At 30.7% G+C, this 18,747-nt stretch overlaps 1 protein-coding gene across 2 annotated transcripts; it reads left to right on the top strand.

Moving 5' to 3' along the window:
- Positions 1-968: 968 nt before the first annotated feature.
- On the top strand, positions 969-10,863 carry LOC126706375 (metacaspase-1-like). 2 transcript variants are annotated; one of them, XM_050405798.1, is made up of 6 exons: positions 971-1,176; positions 2,173-2,478; positions 5,950-6,277; positions 6,550-6,661; positions 9,232-9,414; positions 10,653-10,863. In XM_050405798.1, the coding sequence occupies exons 1-6, from the start codon at positions 1,149-1,151 to the stop codon at positions 10,710-10,712; spliced, it is 1,017 nt and encodes a 338-aa protein (XP_050261755.1). In that variant the 5' UTR covers positions 971-1,148; the 3' UTR covers positions 10,713-10,863. The 2 variants fall into 2 exon arrangements, with proteins under 2 accessions (XP_050261754.1, XP_050261755.1); XM_050405797.1 differs by having other exon boundaries at positions 969-2,478.
- The last annotated feature ends 7,884 nt before the right edge of the window (positions 10,864-18,747 follow it).

The raw sequence follows: 18,747 nt of genomic DNA, 5'->3' as shown, positions 1-18,747 counted from the left end.
GAAAAAAAAAAAAAAAAAAAAAAAAAAATTAAACTACCAGATCCGCCCTGGACTAGTTTACATTTTTCTAATTATTTACATTGAGCTTTTTATTTTATTTTTAGCTTTTGGTTAAGCAAAAGTGCGAATGAGAATCTAAGAGACCAAGAAGATAGGGAAAGCAATTGTCAGCCACCGAATAAAGGTTAAGGCATGTGATTCTTGCTTTCCAAATTGAGAGAGAATAAAGTGAAAAGGGAGTGCAATTGGACGCCAACGATTTTGCACCCTTGGTATATAGATTTTCGTGAGCTATGATTACGACATTTTAAGGAAAATTATATTTTATCCTATTATTTTATAGTTTGAGTGTACTACAAATTAAAATTTCATAAGTTACAAACCCTATAATTTGTGGAATTTCAAATTATTCCTTATAATTTCATAAATTACAAATTAAACCGTGAACTTTTGAATTTGTTTCAATTCAATTCGTCTCTTTGTGTCTCTCCATCACCGATCTCGTTTCTCAAAATTTGAATCGAAATTGATCTAAAGATTTGGGCTAGTATAATCATTTTTGTGTATTTAATAAAATATGAATTAGTTGGAGAATATTTTACTAAGTATTTCTTAGATTAAATAATAGATAGTGATGACCATGTATTGTTAATATTGGTTATTTTAGTGCACATTGTAATTAATAGTATGTATTTTAATATTGTGTATTTTTTTTTTCTGGTCATAGGCGCCTTAAGGTTGATTTGTTTAGACTTTTTGGAAGACTAAAATGACATTTTAAAATTCAAAACTCTGTTTTACAACAGTTACTTTTCAAAGTTTTTTATTTTATTTATTTATTTATTATTTTTAAGCTCATTTTAAATTCAAAACACAGTTTTCCAACAGTTTATACAAACACACCCTTAATGGGACAAACTTGTATTTTGAGTTTTGATAATGGAAAGGCTCCTGCTTTTTACCTGTTAAAATATTGGTTGGCTTATTAAAATTCAATATATTTTGATTATATGTATATGTTGTGTTGGTGTGAGGTGTACAAAGTAGGAATATGAGAGAGTGCAAGTGTCTTGGTGTAGTTCACCTTCCTCACACAAACTCCATTCTAAATATTCTTGCAGCAACATCGCCTGCTTGTTTTTGTTCTCATGGAGGGCTCTTCATCTTTATCACCAGGTGTGTTATGTCTGCGTCCTCATTTATTTGATAAATATAGTGTATGATTCTTGAGAGTTTGGTAAATGCTTTATTCCTTTTGTTATGTGGAACTCAGTACAAATTTTTTCAACTTTAAGTGGAAGTTAGTACAAGAATTTCAACTTTTTAAACTTAAAAATTTTATGGTTTAGCTTGAAATTTCTCCTAGACTATTGGGTTTAATTGATAAATTATAAAACTATAAAGTTTAATTTAGAATTTTCATAAATTATAATATGTAAAATGTAATTTCGTCTACATTTTATTTTACTTAAGGGAAAAGGAAAAAAACAGAAAAAAATTCTTGGCTTCGGGGTTGGAGCTTTGCCCCATAGGAAGACCAACCTTGCAAAGCACTAGCTTTCTTTATATTATTTCTTTAAGAATTAAATTCTTTTCTGTTTCTTAGTACTAATTCATGCCCTTTTAGTTTTTTTTTACCCAAACTTTAAGCAATTGTAGCTCTTGTAAGTATAAATATTTTTAAACAGGTTAAAAAAATTTAATCACTTCTATATCTTTTTCTTTCCCCCTTTCACATTTAGCAAATAGTCTTAAGAGTCAGCGTTATCAATTATAAATAAGCATACACAAGGTTTGCATTCTTCAAAGGAGAAGGTGTGAATTCAGGGCCGCCATTCGTACAAGCTTTGAGGTCGGTGTAGGGCTCTGAATATAACTTTTCTACAAAGTTATGTTCTAGCATTTTGAAGGGTGTCAATTTATTAACAGTTATATCAATAAGCAAAAGTCAAAAGTTTCTCATTCTATATATCCCCGCCGAAAATAAATTATTCTAGATTTCATGCATATTCAATGAATTCGGCTCAATAAAGAGTGTCTATATAGCTAGCTAGCTCTTTGGCCAGGAAAATTTATAGGCAAAAATGGAAAAAACAGCTACACGCAAACGGTGCAATACACAACATTCAGTAACAAAACCGCAGTCAAAATGCAAATGTATTGTCCCAACAGGCGGGCAGTCAGGTGACAACCAAGAACGGCATCATCGGTTTACACAATTTGTTAAAATTTTTGCTGAGAGGTTCAAGAATAAGTTCTCAAGCAGTGGTGAAAGCACAAATGTTTCTTCAATGAATGTTAAGCCATCTGGGACAGGTTCTGCAGAGACACACCCAAGGAAGAGGGCACTTCTTTGTGGGGTTACTTATAAGAATAAGAAATACAAGCTCAAGGGAACTGTTAATGATGTGAAGTCCATGAGAAATTTTTTGATTGATAAATATGATTATCCCGAAGAGTGCATTCGCGTCCTCACAGGTAATTACCAATTATTATTTGTCTATATGATCTGAATATTGGTGCTTTTACACACACAACATATATGCATGTATGCCATCCACAAGTTTCCTAAATTTTAATACAAACATATGGACTACTATTTCCTCAATTGTTTCCTTTGGATACCTTTCCTTATTGTTATGTTATTGTTCACATGTTTATTGGAGTTTGCACTCCCTTTGAAGTTTTAGGACAATGCAAGAGTACTGAAACAAGCCAACAAGAACTGCTACAAACACCGAATAAGCCACCCAAAAAAACACTCTCACATTTCAAATAGGAAATGGAGATTTGGACCATGATTTTCCATAAAGGAAACTAAACAATGACACTAAGTTATAAAACTCTTAATTTGGTAGGATGTTAAGGTACTAGCTAGCTATAACTTGGGTTGGTCTGGTATGGTTGCATTGGTTAAGAGATAGGCTCAATTGTTAACTGTAGCTGATGTAAGCAATTTGTAACTAAGAGATTAGGTTGTGTGCACATGCTTAAAAAGCAGTAGTTAGTTTGTTAGTTGATGGTTAGAACCAGTAAAAAACTAAGCAGTTACTCGTAAGCTGTTACTGTGGTCTACTGCAACTGTATCCATGAAAGGAAAGTCCTGTACGGGAATGAACCATATATGATGATGAATAATACTGAATTAGCTCTCTCTCGGAGGCTTAACTAGTCTTTACCTTACCATTAAGCACTAAAGAACCCCTTTGTTCTTATCAGAGGACAATTTTAAAAGCGGTCTACCTATGGACACACTCAAATCTTGGTTAAATCTATACCCAATTTTTCAACATATATATTTGATGTTAACTTGTAATTGGATTACAAGACTTATATATAAGGCTACAACAGATACTTTTCAAAGAAATGAATTTCGGTGTGCCAATTACAAAATGACGTTTAAGCATATTATAAATTTGAATGTGTGGCTTGAATTTTCTTTTGAAACAAGTCGTAAAATGATAAATAGAGAATATGCTTGACTTACCCTAAAATATTTCTAGTATATATATATATATATATATATATATATATAACAAAATCAAGATGTCATAAAGTGATAAATATAGAATATGCTTCACTTGTCATATCAACTTTTCCTAAAATATTTCAAGTAATATATATACATATATAATATTTTCTTGTTATTTTTTAAATCTTGTCAGCAACTAAACTTTTATGAGTTAACAAAGATTTTTTTTTTTTTTTCATTTTCTATTTCCCTCAACTATTTTAGCTTTTTGAGTTAATCTAAAGGAAAAAACGAAAGACAATTTTTTGAATAGAACAAAAAAAGACGCAGGATTTTTAGAAAAGTTTTATTATATGATATCATATATTTAATGCTTTTACATTGATTATTATATGTATTAGAACCATTTTCCCTCTCACTTGTGTGTGTCTGTTTCTTAAAAAAAAAAAAAAAAAAAAAAAAACATTGATTACTTTCAATAATGTATTTGTATCATTGAAAAATTTATATATAAAATTCCACTACTAAACTATATATATAAAGCTGTTTTAATGTTTTCTTTACATAAAATATTTTCTTGGAAAAAGAGTTTTTAATGGAAATTATATTCTAAAAATGAGTTGTTTTTCTTGTTTTTGGCTGACTCTAAAAAGGATTAAAAAAGCGTTTTATGTCGTTTGACTTGTACAAAAAATTATCAGTATTTCATGCATGTACGGTGGTGATGGTGAGTGTGTGACGACGGTGGTGACTGATGACTATGTCAAAGATAGTGGGGTTGTGGTAGCCATGATGGTGTGCTAGTGGCAAAGTTGGTATGGTAGCGACGGTGGTGATTACAATAGCTAGTATGGTGGCGTTGGGTTTGAAAGTAGTGGAACATGGTGACATGGGTGTGGTAACAGTGGTTTTGTGGGCGAGGTGAGTGTGGCAGTAAAGGGGTTGTTGTGATGGGCTGGTAGTAGCACCATGGTGGTGGCGGCGGCGGCGGCGATAATAGGTATAGTGGCATCCACATTCTGCAATAGTGTGGCTATAGTGGGAGGCACGGATCGCGATTAAGGTAGTATTAGTGGTGAAAACATGGTGCAGATAAACGACGGATGGTGGTGGTGGTTATAACTTATAATGCCAAAATGAATGGAGGTGGTGACTGGTGAGTACACAAAGGAAGTAATAGAAAATGTTATTTATTTATTTATTTTTCTAAGAAGCGGATTTTTTTTTCTAGTTCTCAAAATTAGAAAAGTTTTATTCCCCTATTTTGGGTTACTTTTTGTTGACTTTGAAAAATATTTTCGAAAGATTTTTTTTGTTGCATTAAACACTATAAAAATGTTTTCCATGTAAAAAAATGGAGTGTTGTAATAAAATAATTTTTTTTTTTTGATATGATGTAATAAAACAATTTATTCTACATGATTCTTTTTTTTTTTTTTTTGAGAAAGTATTCTACATGATTCTAATCACCTTAAATATTGAACTTTGTTTGTTCTTAGGATTAGTAAGGTTATCATCTCCAGTTGATTAATTATTATTATTATTATTAGTATTATGCATTCCATTTTATATTAACGTGTGTTTATCAAGTTAGTAATATTTCATTCATTAATTTAATTTTCCTTTCATTAACTAAGTAAAAATTCTATTTAGACCCGGCCCTTATGCAATTTATTTAATAGAATTATTTATTTATGTTAAATCACCCAATTGCTAAGTTATCCTCACAAATATGTAGTTCACCACAGTTACGGGAATCCAAATCTTAAACTAAAAGCAATAAACACAAGTCACAATTTATTATTGAAGTAGAAAATTATAGAAAGAATCTTTTTTAAAGGAAAAACTACTCCAAGAATCCAATCCCGTAAAAAATTCACTAAGGAAAGAAAGTTACAACAGCCTCTTAATTATGATAAGCAAATCTTAGGTAAATTATCAATAAGGCATTAAAAGTTTTTTAAGCGAACCTTAGTTAGGTAAAATGATATTTTTAAATTACAGTTTTTTAAGCGAACATCACATAGGCAAAACGACATTTTTCAAATTATGGATAACTTATGTGAATTCAAACATAAATATAGGTGAGTTTATTGTAATTACCCCTTAAAAAGATGTGCATATAATGTTTTTGCTTCAATTTTTGCCTCTAAGCTAGAATTTCAACACTTCTCTTATTAATTTATTTAGAGAAAATAGTCTAGGAGATTAAGCCTATCAAGCTGGTTCTGGGATCATGAATTGGGAAAGCACTAATCACAATTGTATTATATCTCTGAAAGACTATTCACAATTAAGACTTCATCTGCTAACCTCCATGTAAAGCCTTCTTTGTTGGCTTCATTTTTTGGTTCATGCAGCCAAGTTGTATCTCCCATGATAACTAGTTGATGTGTTTTTATTTTTTTTTAATTTTTTGCCCCCTCAACATATAATCCATAATTTGTCATTGAAAAAACATTTATACCATAATACAGAAGAAGAAGAAGAAAATTTTAGTCCAACGAAGAAAAACATACAAGAATCTTTGAAATGGCTTGTGGAGGGTTCAGAATCTGGAGACTCATTGGTGTTCTACTTCTCTGGACATGGCTTACGGCAACCTGATTTCAATGACGACGAGCGTGATGGGTTCGATGAAACTATTTGTCCTGTTGATTTTATGCAAGAGGGCATGATTCTTGATAATGAAATAAATTCCACCATTGTTTGGCCACTCAAGGAGGGTGTCACACTTCATGCAATCGTCGATGCTTGTCATAGTGGAACTATTCTTGATTTGGAACATGTATACAACCGAGAAAGGTGTGTAATTTTATTTATATTTCACTTCTACACTTCTAATTAGTAAAAGTAAAATGTCACATGTAAATAAATTAATTAGTGTTTAGACGTGATAATAAACATCAATTAGCATGAAATAACTATATAAATTTAATTCCTACTCCATCTATATAAAAAATTGTAAAGCATCGACGATTAAGAAATTTTGGTACTAATTTATAATTAATAGTTGGAAAAAACGTCATGACATTGTTTGTATACAGTACAAATTGTAATTGTTACTTTTGTCGCAGAAATGAATGGGAAGATAACAGCGCTCCGTCAAAAGCTAGAAAAAGTACAAGCGGTGGAATTGCAATTTGTCTCAGTGCTTGTGAAGATGATAAAATGGCTGCCGATACCACTGTAAGAAAATTTCGTAATTCAGTATTCCAAATTTCTTTTCTTATTTTTTATTTATGGTAAATCACTCTCAATTCTACTGGCTTATAACTCTCTATTTGCACATATACGATTAAGAATAACCATAATTATTTCTCAAAAACAGGAATAACCATAATTAGATACACATACAGTAACAATAACAAATAAAGTCTTATTCCCAAAATTTTTGGGTTGTCTATGGATCATCAACAGATTAGTTAGGATTGACCAAATGTATTATTTTTCTCCATTCTACTCTATTTATAATCATATTCTCTTTTACTTTCTTAATTACCATGTTTTTTTATATATCATTTCCATTAGTGTGATTTTTGGTTTTCCTCTATCTCTTTTTTGTTCTCTTATCTTGGACAAACTTGCTCTTCTTTAATGATGCATTAGTAGCTATTCTTTGAACTCATCAAACTATCCTCAGTGACTCTCTCTCATATTTTCATCAATAGGGACTACTCTTAACTTTAAGCAAATTTTTTCATATAGAACCTTATATTTCCCTATTTTTTCACTTATTCATCTTAACATTCTCATTGTAGCTACACTTATTTCATGAATTTGTTGTTTTTTAACAACGCAACATTCAGTACCATAGAGCATAGCTAGTCTTATACAATTTTCCATTTAACTTAATAGGCATTCTACAACACTCTTGATGCTCTTTTCCACTAAATTCACTATGCTCTTATCCTATGATTCACATCATTTTCAATCTTTCCATTTTTTATAAATTATTGATCCAAGATGTCGAAAACTATCGCTCTTTAGTATCTCTTAACCATCAAGTCATACCGCCCCTTTCCATTTCTATTTTAATTTAGTCATACTTAATTGGCGCTTTTAGATTTTAGAGCGTCTCACCAATTTCTAACTTGGTATCAACTTCATTTTTAGTTTCATCTACTAAAACTATATCATTTGCAAAAGCATACACCAAGAAACTTCCTCTTGCATTGATTTAGTGAGTTCATTCATCACTAGTGCAAAGAGATATGGACTTAATGATGACCCTTAATGCAAACTTACAGTAATAGGAAACTCACTCGTGATTCCTTCACTTATTCTTACACTAGTTACCACTTCATTGTGCATATCCATAATCAATTTAATATACTTTAGAGGAACTCCTTTTTTTTAGCCAAAAACCACTACATAACCTCTTTAGGAACCCTATCATATGATTTCTCTAAATCAGTTAAAACCATATAAAGATATTCACAGGTTTTTCTATATTTTTCCAATAGACGTCTAAGTAAAAAATAAAAAAATAAAAAATTCCATGATATATAATCCTAACCTAAAACCAAATTGATTCTCCAATATTGTTGTTTCATGTCTTAAACGATGTTTAATCACCTTTTCCCTATGTTTCATATGTTGCTTATAAGTTTAATTTCATGGTAACTAGTACAATTTTAAATATTTGCTCTTATAAATAGGTATTAAAGTATTTCTCCTCCACTCACTAGACATTTTATTAGCAATTAAGATCTTATTGAAAATGTTTGTTAACCAACATGCATGTACCCACATCACCCAAACACTTCCAAACTTCAATGGAGATTTCATCTAGTCCCATGGATTTTCCAATTTTCATCCTTCTTAATGCATCCTTTGCCTCAGTCATCCTAATTCTTCGAATGAATCTATGATTTCTAACCTCCATTGGGTTACCCAAATTACTCCAATGTCCAATCAATCATACTGTTTGCATAAAAATTGGTTGTCAAAATAACTTTTCCATCTCTCTTTAATTTGGTCTTCTTTCACTAACACTCTTCGATATTCATTTTTATTTCACTGAACACCATTCAGGAATCTTATTTTCATCTTTAATGCACCCAACTTGTTATATAAGTTATCATGAGCATATTTAGCTTCTTGGACAACCTTTTTTGTCTTCCTCTTAATCACTTTATACTTTTCTTCAGCAACATTGTCTCTACATTTAGGTAGCTTCTATTTCTCTTTATACTTATAAGTTATCATGGGCATACTTCTCTTTCTCTTTAATTTAATTACTGCTTGAACCTTTGTACTCCACCACCAAGTCATTTTATCTGGTCACCAACATCCTCTCTCTCTCTCTATATATATAAAGGGTATATTTTTATTGTATTATATACTAACATAATAAATTTGAATTGAGCCTTTTATATTTTTCAAGTTAAATCAACGAATTTGCATCTAAATATAAATGTTACAAAATTCCTTCCTTCCCCAACCCCGCAAAAAAAAAAAAAAAAAAAAACAAAATCAGATTATAATTGGAAGCCTATTTAATTGATACAAAATCAGAGTATAACTAGATGCCTATTTGGTATGAAATTGGAGAGTAAACCAGAAGCATATTTGAGTATATGATAAACTTCGTAGACATGCAAGCAAGATCACGTAAATGGTTGTAACAAATTGTTTTATTTAGCTATTTTAATTTCTTATTAATTTGTTATGAGACTAGGGCAACATTCTATGTGAAAATTTGTCTGTCCCGAAGAAAAGTTTTTTACAGATTATATTACCATTAAAACGTGCAGGCTTTCACGGGAAAAGCAATGGCTGGTGCAATGACTTACCTTATGATCGAAACGGTCAGGAACAATGCCGAAGTAACATACGGACTCCTACTGGATAAAATGCATGAGATGGTTGAACAGTTTAACAATAAATCATGCCTCGGAAAGTTCTTACCAGGAGTTTTATATCACAGAAAAATACAGGTTGGATTCCCTCGTATACATAAAAAATGAGTTTGTTAATTGTTTAAAAATGTTTAGTCTTTTGCTTTTTTATTTAAAAAGAAAAAAAAATCAACTTTTACATTTTTTTTTTTAACGAACTAACATTTAGGTTTTTAAAGCATATTTAACATAAAAATTATCAAAAATCATATTTTTTGATAAAAGGAGACATAAATTTAAATTTATTTGTCCATTATTTCACTTTGAGCCACCTCAAAATATTTGTCCAATCTTTTTTGATAAACACAATAGAATTTTAATTTATTGTGTCATTTTCATGATAATTACATTTATAATCAGAGCCAAAAAAACTAATTAATTTTTTTGTGTAGGAGGAATTCAAAATTCAAAACTCTTATTTGACGACAAGACAATTTACTAACTGTGCTAACTAGATCCTTCTTGTCCAATTTTAGAAGAAAATGACCAGTTAATTCGTTTATAAAATTTAAAAATTAATAATAATAATAATAATAATAATTATTATTATTATTATTATTATGTTACGTACAAATATACGCATGGGCCATATCCTTTATTTTATTCAAGTTTTAATACTTGAAAGTTTATAAAGGCAATTTTGAAAGGTTCTATTTTTTTTTTTTTTTTTTTGGAAGACAAATTATGCAATTATATTCTGTGAAAAAGTTAACAAACAAAATGGAACTGGAAGTACAATTTCTTTTCTTTTTTTGAATTTTAATTTCCTTATTTTTTTAGTATTATATTATAATTAAGCTAAAATCTACATTGTACCTTTAAAATTTACTATTTTTTATTGAGAAATAAAATTTACTTGAATTGTCATTTTTATCTTTAAAGTTTAGTTTATCTTATTTTAGTTCTTAAATTTTAATATTCTTGTCAAGTTGGTCATTTTGTCTATTTACATTTATAAAACTGATACTTTCAAATGTGTGATACATCGTCATTTTAACGGCAATTTTATAGATAAAAATAGACAAAAGGACCAGTTTGACCCCCCAAAAAAAAATAAAAAAAGTTTAACGACTAAAATAAATTTGTATAAATAAGGACTAAAATAAATTAAACTTAAGGACCAAATAGATAACTATTTTGATTCTCAAAAAAAAAGAGAATAGATAACTATTTCATTATAACTATTTCCGAAAACTGACCAACTATAAATGCTTCATATAATTTTATTAGTCCTAAAGTATTGTTTCTATGCATATGGATTTTATGGAGGAGTGCAGAATGCTCTGCTATCATCTTCGGAAACGTTTGATGTTTACGAGAAGAAATTTCTGCTGTAAATCCTATGTGATGGAAGGGTGTAAATCGCGAAGAAATCTCTGCTGCAAATCCTGTGCAGAGAGGGAAGTGAGAATCAAAACAAGCTGTAATTGTTAAGACGAGTGTTCTTTCTAATAAGTACAATGAATAAATTTTGAAAATTAATGAGCAGTTGCCAATATGGCTAATGCATGCCCTTTACAACTTTTATGCTGAATTTGAGAATTAGGGTGTAAATAAGGAAAGGCGCACTACCAAAAAAAAAAAAAAAAAAAGGACTATCCCAGCACAAGTGATTATATGATCTCATTTAACTTTTTTTTTTTTTTTTTCCCCCTCCTATTTTTACTATCTATTTTATTATCCAGTTTTAATTATATTATTAAAATATTTTTTAATTTACATATAATTCGTAATAAAATTGTGCATCATACAGACATAATACTAATTTTATAAGTAAAAGTTATGCTTAATTTATTTAATATTTTATTTTAGATAGATAGTGAAGGAGGGAGTGGTGGGGTGTGAACTATAGAGATGAAACACCTTGTAACACTAATGTGATTACCACTTGCCAATAATCTTTTTTTTCTTTTTTCTTTTTTGATAGGCTTGCCAATAACTTTGAACCCCATAGTGATGCTTAATTGGAGTAATCTAACGAAATGTTTGAAAATAAAATGTGCGCTAAATATGGTCCATCACTTTTTTCTTTTTTGAGAACCAAATATGGTCTATCACTAAATTTGTATCACTTTGAAAATATTTATTTATATTGAGCTTTTTGTTATGTAAATGCGCGAATGGGAATCCATGAAACCAAAAAACAAAGGAAAAGCAGCTATATGCTGTCCATCGTCGGCCACCGAATAAAGCATAGGGCATCACATTCTTTACAAAGTGATAGAATAAATTGAAAAGAGATCGTCTGGGTTCAATTGGTCGCTAATCATCGCAACCTTTTTGTGATATAAATTTCGATAAACTATGGTATAAGTGTAGAACATTTGGGGAAAAATTACACTTTGAACATTATTATTTGTGAGGATTAATCCTTGTAATTTTGTGTGTGTATATATATATATATATATATATTAAGTGGAGAAGAGGGATTCAAACCCTAAACCTCTCTATTAAAAACTCCAAAATAAATATCATTGACTCATAAGTTACAAATAAAGCACAATAATTTAGGGAGTTTCAAATTAAATATCATAGTTTCACAAATTAGACATTAAACCATGAATTTTTAAATTCATTTTAATTTAAACAATCTCTTCTCTCTCTCCACCACTAACCGCATGGTTCAGGATTTTAATTAATTCAAACATAATTAAAAATTCATAATTTGATTTTTAAGTTATATAAAATTATATGGTTAAATAAGAAATCTCCCCAGACTATTCGGTTTAATTTAAAACTAAGAAAATTTAAATTTAAATTATAAATTATAATGTTTAAAATGAAATTTCTTCAACATTTTATTTTACTTAATAAGAAAAAAAAGGAAAAAACCCTTGGATTTGGTGCTTTGCCCATAGAAAGAAATACAAATTCATTATACCACTCATTGTATTTCGTTTTATGTTCCACCAATTATGTCATGTCATGTGTTTGATTTTTTTTTTTTTTTTTTTCATTTTAAACTTTGATTAATTTATAAGAAAATTCAAAAAAATATGTAGTAAATTTTGATTGATATAACATAAAATAAAATATAAAAAATGGTACAGGGAATTTATATTTTATAAGAAGTCCAACCTATTCATTATTTTTAAGCATAAAAGTTTTAGTTAAAAAAAAAAAAAGTGCATAGGTTGAGGCACTCTAAAAATGGAAGCAAGAGTTACATGAAAAAAAAAAAAAAAAAAATGGAAGCAAGAGTAGTACATGCAATCAGTGCAGCACTGTAACAAAAATGGAGACAACAATTCATTGTACAAAATGCAAATATAAGGTCTTGGTCCGGATATTCAAGTACCAACCAAGGACAGGATCAGCGGTTTGCCACAATCAAGTAATTTTGCTCAGAGGTTGAAGAATGAGAAGGGAAAACAGATAGGTCTACATCAATATCCTATTCCAGTCCTCAGCCCACATTCAAGCAGTGAAAGCCAAACGTTTTTTCTCTGAATGTAAAGCTATCTCGAACAGGTTTTTGTGAGACACACCCAAGGAAGAGTGCTCTTCTTTATGGGGTTACTTATCAGAAACGGAAATACGAGCTTAAAGGAAACAAGTATATGAGAGATATGTTGATTATTAACTTTTTGGTTATCCAGAAAAATGCATTCGCGTCCTCACCGGTAATTTCTAATTATTAATTATTAGTACCTGTCTTATGATCCGAATAGTAAATAAAAACAAAGATATATGTGGTTTTTTTATGCTGAGTTTCTAAATTCTAATACAAACATATTGGGAAAATTTTCTTCCATTCTTTAGTTTAGATAGTATGTAGGAGACAATCTCAATGTCTTTATTTATTTTTATGGGTAAATTGAAAATTACACTTCTAAAGTTTGGAGGTATTTAGATTTTACACTCTAAAGTTTTAGAATTTAGATTTTATCCCCTGAAATTTGAGAGTGCTTGGATTTTATATTTTAATGTTTCAAAAATTGGATTTTAACCCCTAAAGTTTGGTATTGTTTGAAAATTAAACTCCAAATTCTAAAATTTTAGGGTGCAAAATCCAAACATCCCTGAAAATTGGGGAGTAAATCCAAATACTTCTAAAATTTAGGAAATAAAATCCAAATTTTGAAAAGTCAGGGTATAAAATCCAAACATCTACAAACTTCACGGGAAAAAATCCAAATTCTGAAATTTCATGGTATAAAATCAAAATACCCCAAAACTTTAGGAGTATAATTTGCAATTTATCATATTTTTATTTGATTATTCATACAATGATCAGAGTTTGCATTTTCTTTGAAATTTGGAGCAGAACATAACATCCAAAGCTTTAAGATCATAAAGGATTTTCTCTAACTGAGTTCTCCATTTAACTGATGAGGCAGAGGTAGGAGGATTGAGAGGGATAATTACACCCTACACCCTTGTAAATATTTAAAAAGAAATGTGAAAATAGCATTTGGGTTCATACATTTTGAAGTCACAGTTAATCACATTCCTGTTACTTTAACTTACTATCAATTTGGTTCCTATCATCAACTCATTAACGAAAAATGTATACATGGTTAATGGATTGCACCATTGCCATACTTTAGGCCTACGTGACTTCTAAAATGTTAATAATTTTATATATTTTTTTGAATATTTTTTAAATGTTAAATAAATTTTTAGTCATGTAGGTATTTTTTGTTAGTGTGTTAACAACAGAGATCAAATTAACTACAAGTTGAAAATAATAGGAACCAAATTAATTGCTACCAAATTGTTAGTACCAAATTGACTATGACCCTAAAATGTACAGACCAAAATGGTATTTTCACTAAAAGAAAATTGTTTGTCATAGGTTCAAATTAGTTCAAATTATAAAATCACTTGTTATCAAATAAGAGAGAGAGAGATTCAACCACTTAAACAAAAAACTAATTGATATTTTGACATCATCATGATCATGATAATAAAGAGTAATCACACACACAAAATTGTTTGTCCCCTCCTCCCTCTGGGAGTGTCCACAGCCTTGGTCGATCAAGTCTAGTTTAGGCTTAACCCAAACTCAACTTGATCCTGTTAGGTGGCAAAACGAAGGCCTGCCATCAACCATGGATCGGATTGAGACTAATTTCCATAAATCAAGTTTGTTTCGGTCAAAACCGAGAGAGGTGGCAATGATCAAGATTCCAACAGATCTTCGTTGTGTGGTGAATCTCCATCAATTCTAGGCAAAGATCGTGTGATGTTCACTAGATTTGGACGGAGATCACAAGATCTCCACCAAATATGGATGGAAAACTCTTTAGAAAAAGGTGGAAGAGAAGTTTTTTGATCTAATCGGCTTTGACGGCTCAAGAGAAGTGAAAACTGAGACTCAAACCAACTTTGTCAAATCTTCATCTCCTAGAAAAGTCATCGACCACCATGGTAATTGGATTGGTTGGAGTTTCGACCAGATGGCTGCAGGTCGAACAATTCTGTCGAGCCCAGTTGGCTTTGGACAACCGTACCCCCTCCCTTGTAAAAGGTTAATTTAATTTGTAATCTATTGGATTACCTTCAAGAGAAAATTGTTGGCATAACAATTTCCAAAAGTCATTAAATGATAAATACAGAATATGCTTCACATGTCATATTAACTTCTTGTAAAATATTTCAAGTACTATTTGTTTTTTATTATGGGTCATGTTAACGAATGCCTTTAGGATACTAGTTAAGAATCCAGTTAAAGAAAGTTTTTATGGGAAAAGAAAAAAAGCAATTAATGTTTTGACAGTTTTTTTTCATTTCCCATAAAATTGATGTTAAAACTTACTTTAATTTGATTATTAACCAGTGCCCTAAGAGCACTTGTTAGCATTTCCCTTTTATTATTATTATTATTTTTGTCCTTAGCAACGGAACTTGGAAAAACCAGAGCTTCATAAGGATTTCATATAATACCAAATTAAGCATATCGTGACTCAAAAAAATTTGAAGATTTATTGGTGACTTAGGTTATACGTATGGTGTTCAAGCTTGGTGAAAAATGTAGGCAAAACATAGTTTGTATCGCATACAAAACATATGCAGTGGAAAATTAATGGATCTACTTCATTCGCAATTGATAACATATATTATGTAAATTTTAGAATTTAAGACTAAGAGAGCATATCTTGGTGCGGTGAAATTCAAAACTAAATATTAGAAGTACTTAGGAACAATTTTAATTATCACTCCAATTCCACTTATGCCCAAGAAGTGTGGTCTCTTAATCAGTTTACACGTATGTGTTTAAGGGAGAATAAGATAGTGACTTACACTGACATACACACCATTTCATACATTACCATGCTTTTCAAATTCTGTATGTTTCTCTCCTTATATATATAACTGATTATCTAATTGGACTAGCTTTTTGGACCATTCCAATTGGGCTTTAGCATGTCGCTTGGAGTGGGACCAAAAGGGACAAATAAGACACTAGCTCCAATGAGTTTTGGACCTTTTTGTCAACTCTTGACAAGCCCAAAATTACCATTAATTATATTTAATACCACTATATAAATATAATTGCACTCTAGGCCTTATTAATAAATTATATCTCAAGACTTTATTATACATTGATCCCTTCATTAAAATATTTGTAGTAATACAAAGTCATGAATGTTGACTGTCACTTTGAAGATTACTACATCTTAATCCTTGAGTACCCGGTTTAATCCTTTAAGTTATTCATCATATTTTTATGAAATCCAATTTCATAAATATATACTTTAGTAACTTCTTACTAAAATAGTTAGGCCTAATATTCTGAAAAACCAAACCCATTAAACTTATCTCAAGGGAATATTTTATATCTCCATTAAGAGATTATGAATTCCATCTTGAGAATATATGTTCATTCAACATTAAATGTGGCTGCCCAACATATTGAGGTTATGATCGTGACTTTAGATCTCACTCCTGATATATTAAAACAACTTACACTTCATGATCAGATTCATTATTCTCTCTGGATTAAGAGTTGATGTAAATAGAAGTCGTAAAATTTATTATTTATTTGATAGTCGTTAGTAGAATAATAAATCTCATAATGGTCCAGTTCAATATGTTTTAACACTTAAAACATATCAACATATCAACTAGAAGTCTCCACTTCCATGATCAAGACAAATAATTTTTGTTGATATGTTATAGTCTTCACAGATGAAATGCCCAATTTCATCACCGACTACAAACTAAAATTCTGAGTTTACAAAGAACTTGAGATTTATATCTTTTGCAACTAAATCACATTGATCACATACTATGCATCTCATGGATTATAAGATAATGTCCAAATATTCATATTACCGTTATTTTAGATAATAATAAACCAACTTTATTAAGTACAACATAATATCATACATAATGTCATACATATCATCATACAATAGGATTTAAGGGTACTAATCCTAACAAAAAAAAAAAAAGTTCTAGTATTTTTTGAATTAAAAAAAAAAAAAATCTATAATGATGTTCTTGTAAAGGTGACATAATCCAAATTATTAAGAGCATTAGCATGGAATGGTGGTATTGCATCAAGCTTTATTCCCTAGAGAGGGCTAAGGCAAAGTGACCCAATTTCCCCTTACCTCTTTATTCTTGGTTGTGAAGTGCTAATGAAGTTGATAAACAGGGAGATAAGTAATGAGAACTTAAGAGGAGTTAAGTTTTCTAGCTCAACTCCACCTATTTCCAAATTATGCTATGCTGATAAGATTTTGTTATTTTGCAATGTAAGAATGGATGAGTTGATAGCCCTCATCCGTTACTTGGAAAAATATTGCAATTGGTCTAGCTAAGAAATAAGTATTGAAAAATTAGGAATTTTTGCCTCAAAAGGTGTATCCCACCTCTTTCTAAACTAGGTAAAATGCAGATGGGGTATTAAAAAACTGTCTCAAAACACCAAATACCTTGGTGTCCCTCTCTTTTTGTCAAATAAAAAATGCAAGGATCTCTCCCCAACAATAGAAAGGCTTGATAGTAGGTTGGCAGGTTAGAAAAGCAAGAACTTTTCGTGGTTTGGGAGAGCTACTCTTATCATATCAGTGGCACAGACAATACCTACATATCCCATGTCAACCATTCAATTTCCAAAAAGTCTTTGTGCCAAAATCGATGTCATGGTATGCAAATTTTGGTGAAAGCCTAAGGGAGAAAACAAACATTTACTTACATCGATGGCATGTAATTTGTTGTGCATGCCTCAAAAGGATGGAGGGTTGGGATTTAGAAGTTTTTTGGAGTTTAATTAAGCTCTCCTCTCAAAACTTGCTTGGTGGGTCCTGTCAAGTAGGAACTCTCCATGCATAAATTTCATGTGTGCAAAATACAAAGTAAGGGGAAATTGACTCACTCACAAGACTTCAAGAAGCCCATATTATGTGTGGAAGAGCCTTGAAGGGGTTAAAAAACTAATTGCTAAAGCAGCTTGTATAATAGTTGGAAATGGAAACACCATTAGAGTATGGGAGGACCCATGGATCCCAAATTCCCCACATTTCACCCCATCCCTAGGAGCTGGTGCAAACTTGGATGACGCCATTGTGGTGTCTCAACTCACAACAAACAATGGATCTACTTGGGACAAGAATAAACTATATGCCTTATTTAGTAAGAAGAGTGTTGCTGCTATTATTTGTATCACAATTTCCCAAGTTGTGCAAAGGGATGTATGGGTATGGATCAAAACTAGTTGAGGAAAATTTTCAGTTAAATCAGCCTATTGGATTAATAGATACTCCTCCCTTCCTCAGCACTGGGATAGAGTCTGAGGCCTTATTTGGAAATCTGGAATTCATGAGAGATTAAAGATGCTTTTATGGAGGATAGCAATAGATTGTCTTCCCACACGAAGCAAGATTGGCAAGTTTGTTAATTTGTCTAAAATTTCTTATCCATTATGTAGTTGCAATGATGAATTTGCTCTCCATCTCTTCTCTAATTGCTCTATGGCTAGAGGTTTATGGTTTGGAAGCAAATGGGGGATTAGGATGGAATTTTTAAATCTCTCATCTATTTCCTAGTTTATGAAGCTCATTCTATGTCTAGCCAATATCTTGAATTTGGAAGTAGAGGAAAATGTGTTCTTATTGTTTGGCGCCCTCTTGTGCGATCAAATTTGTAAATATAGAAATAAAGTGGTGTTTGAGGGGAGGTCCCTTTGCTTTGTGGAGATCAAATCCTCATTGATAGGCCATAAACTGAATGACCCCTTGTGATAGAAATTAATTAATTAATTAGCCAAGTTATTAATTAATCAATTTATCATGTAAATGCGTGGTAGCACAACAAATCACCAACAAACTAAATATGTAGCGGAAAATAAATAACACGGTGATTTGTTTACGAATGGGGAAAACGTAACGGCAAAAACCCCATCGGGTGATTTTCAATTCA

This window comes from Quercus robur, chromosome 11, assembly GCF_932294415.1.
Source record: "Quercus robur chromosome 11, dhQueRobu3.1, whole genome shotgun sequence".
Taxonomy (NCBI): domain Eukaryota; kingdom Viridiplantae; phylum Streptophyta; class Magnoliopsida; order Fagales; family Fagaceae; genus Quercus; species Quercus robur.
Note: the sequence above shows the minus strand (reverse complement) of the source record. Positions and strands in the feature narration are given on the sequence as shown.

What these genes read in the sequence shown, in the direction of transcription:
- LOC126706375 (XM_050405797.1), top strand. Translation starts at nt 2,085, where the DNA reads ATGGAAAAAACAGCTACACGCAAACGGTGCAATACACAACATTCAGTA. An exon ending in CATGTATACAACCGAGAAAG is followed by an intron (nt 6,278 to 6,549) that starts GTGTGTAATTTT and finishes CTTTTGTCGCAG; the next exon opens with AAATGAATGGGAAGATAACA. An exon ending in AAATGGCTGCCGATACCACT is followed by an intron (nt 6,662 to 9,231) that starts GTAAGAAAATTT and finishes TAAAACGTGCAG; the next exon opens with GCTTTCACGGGAAAAGCAAT.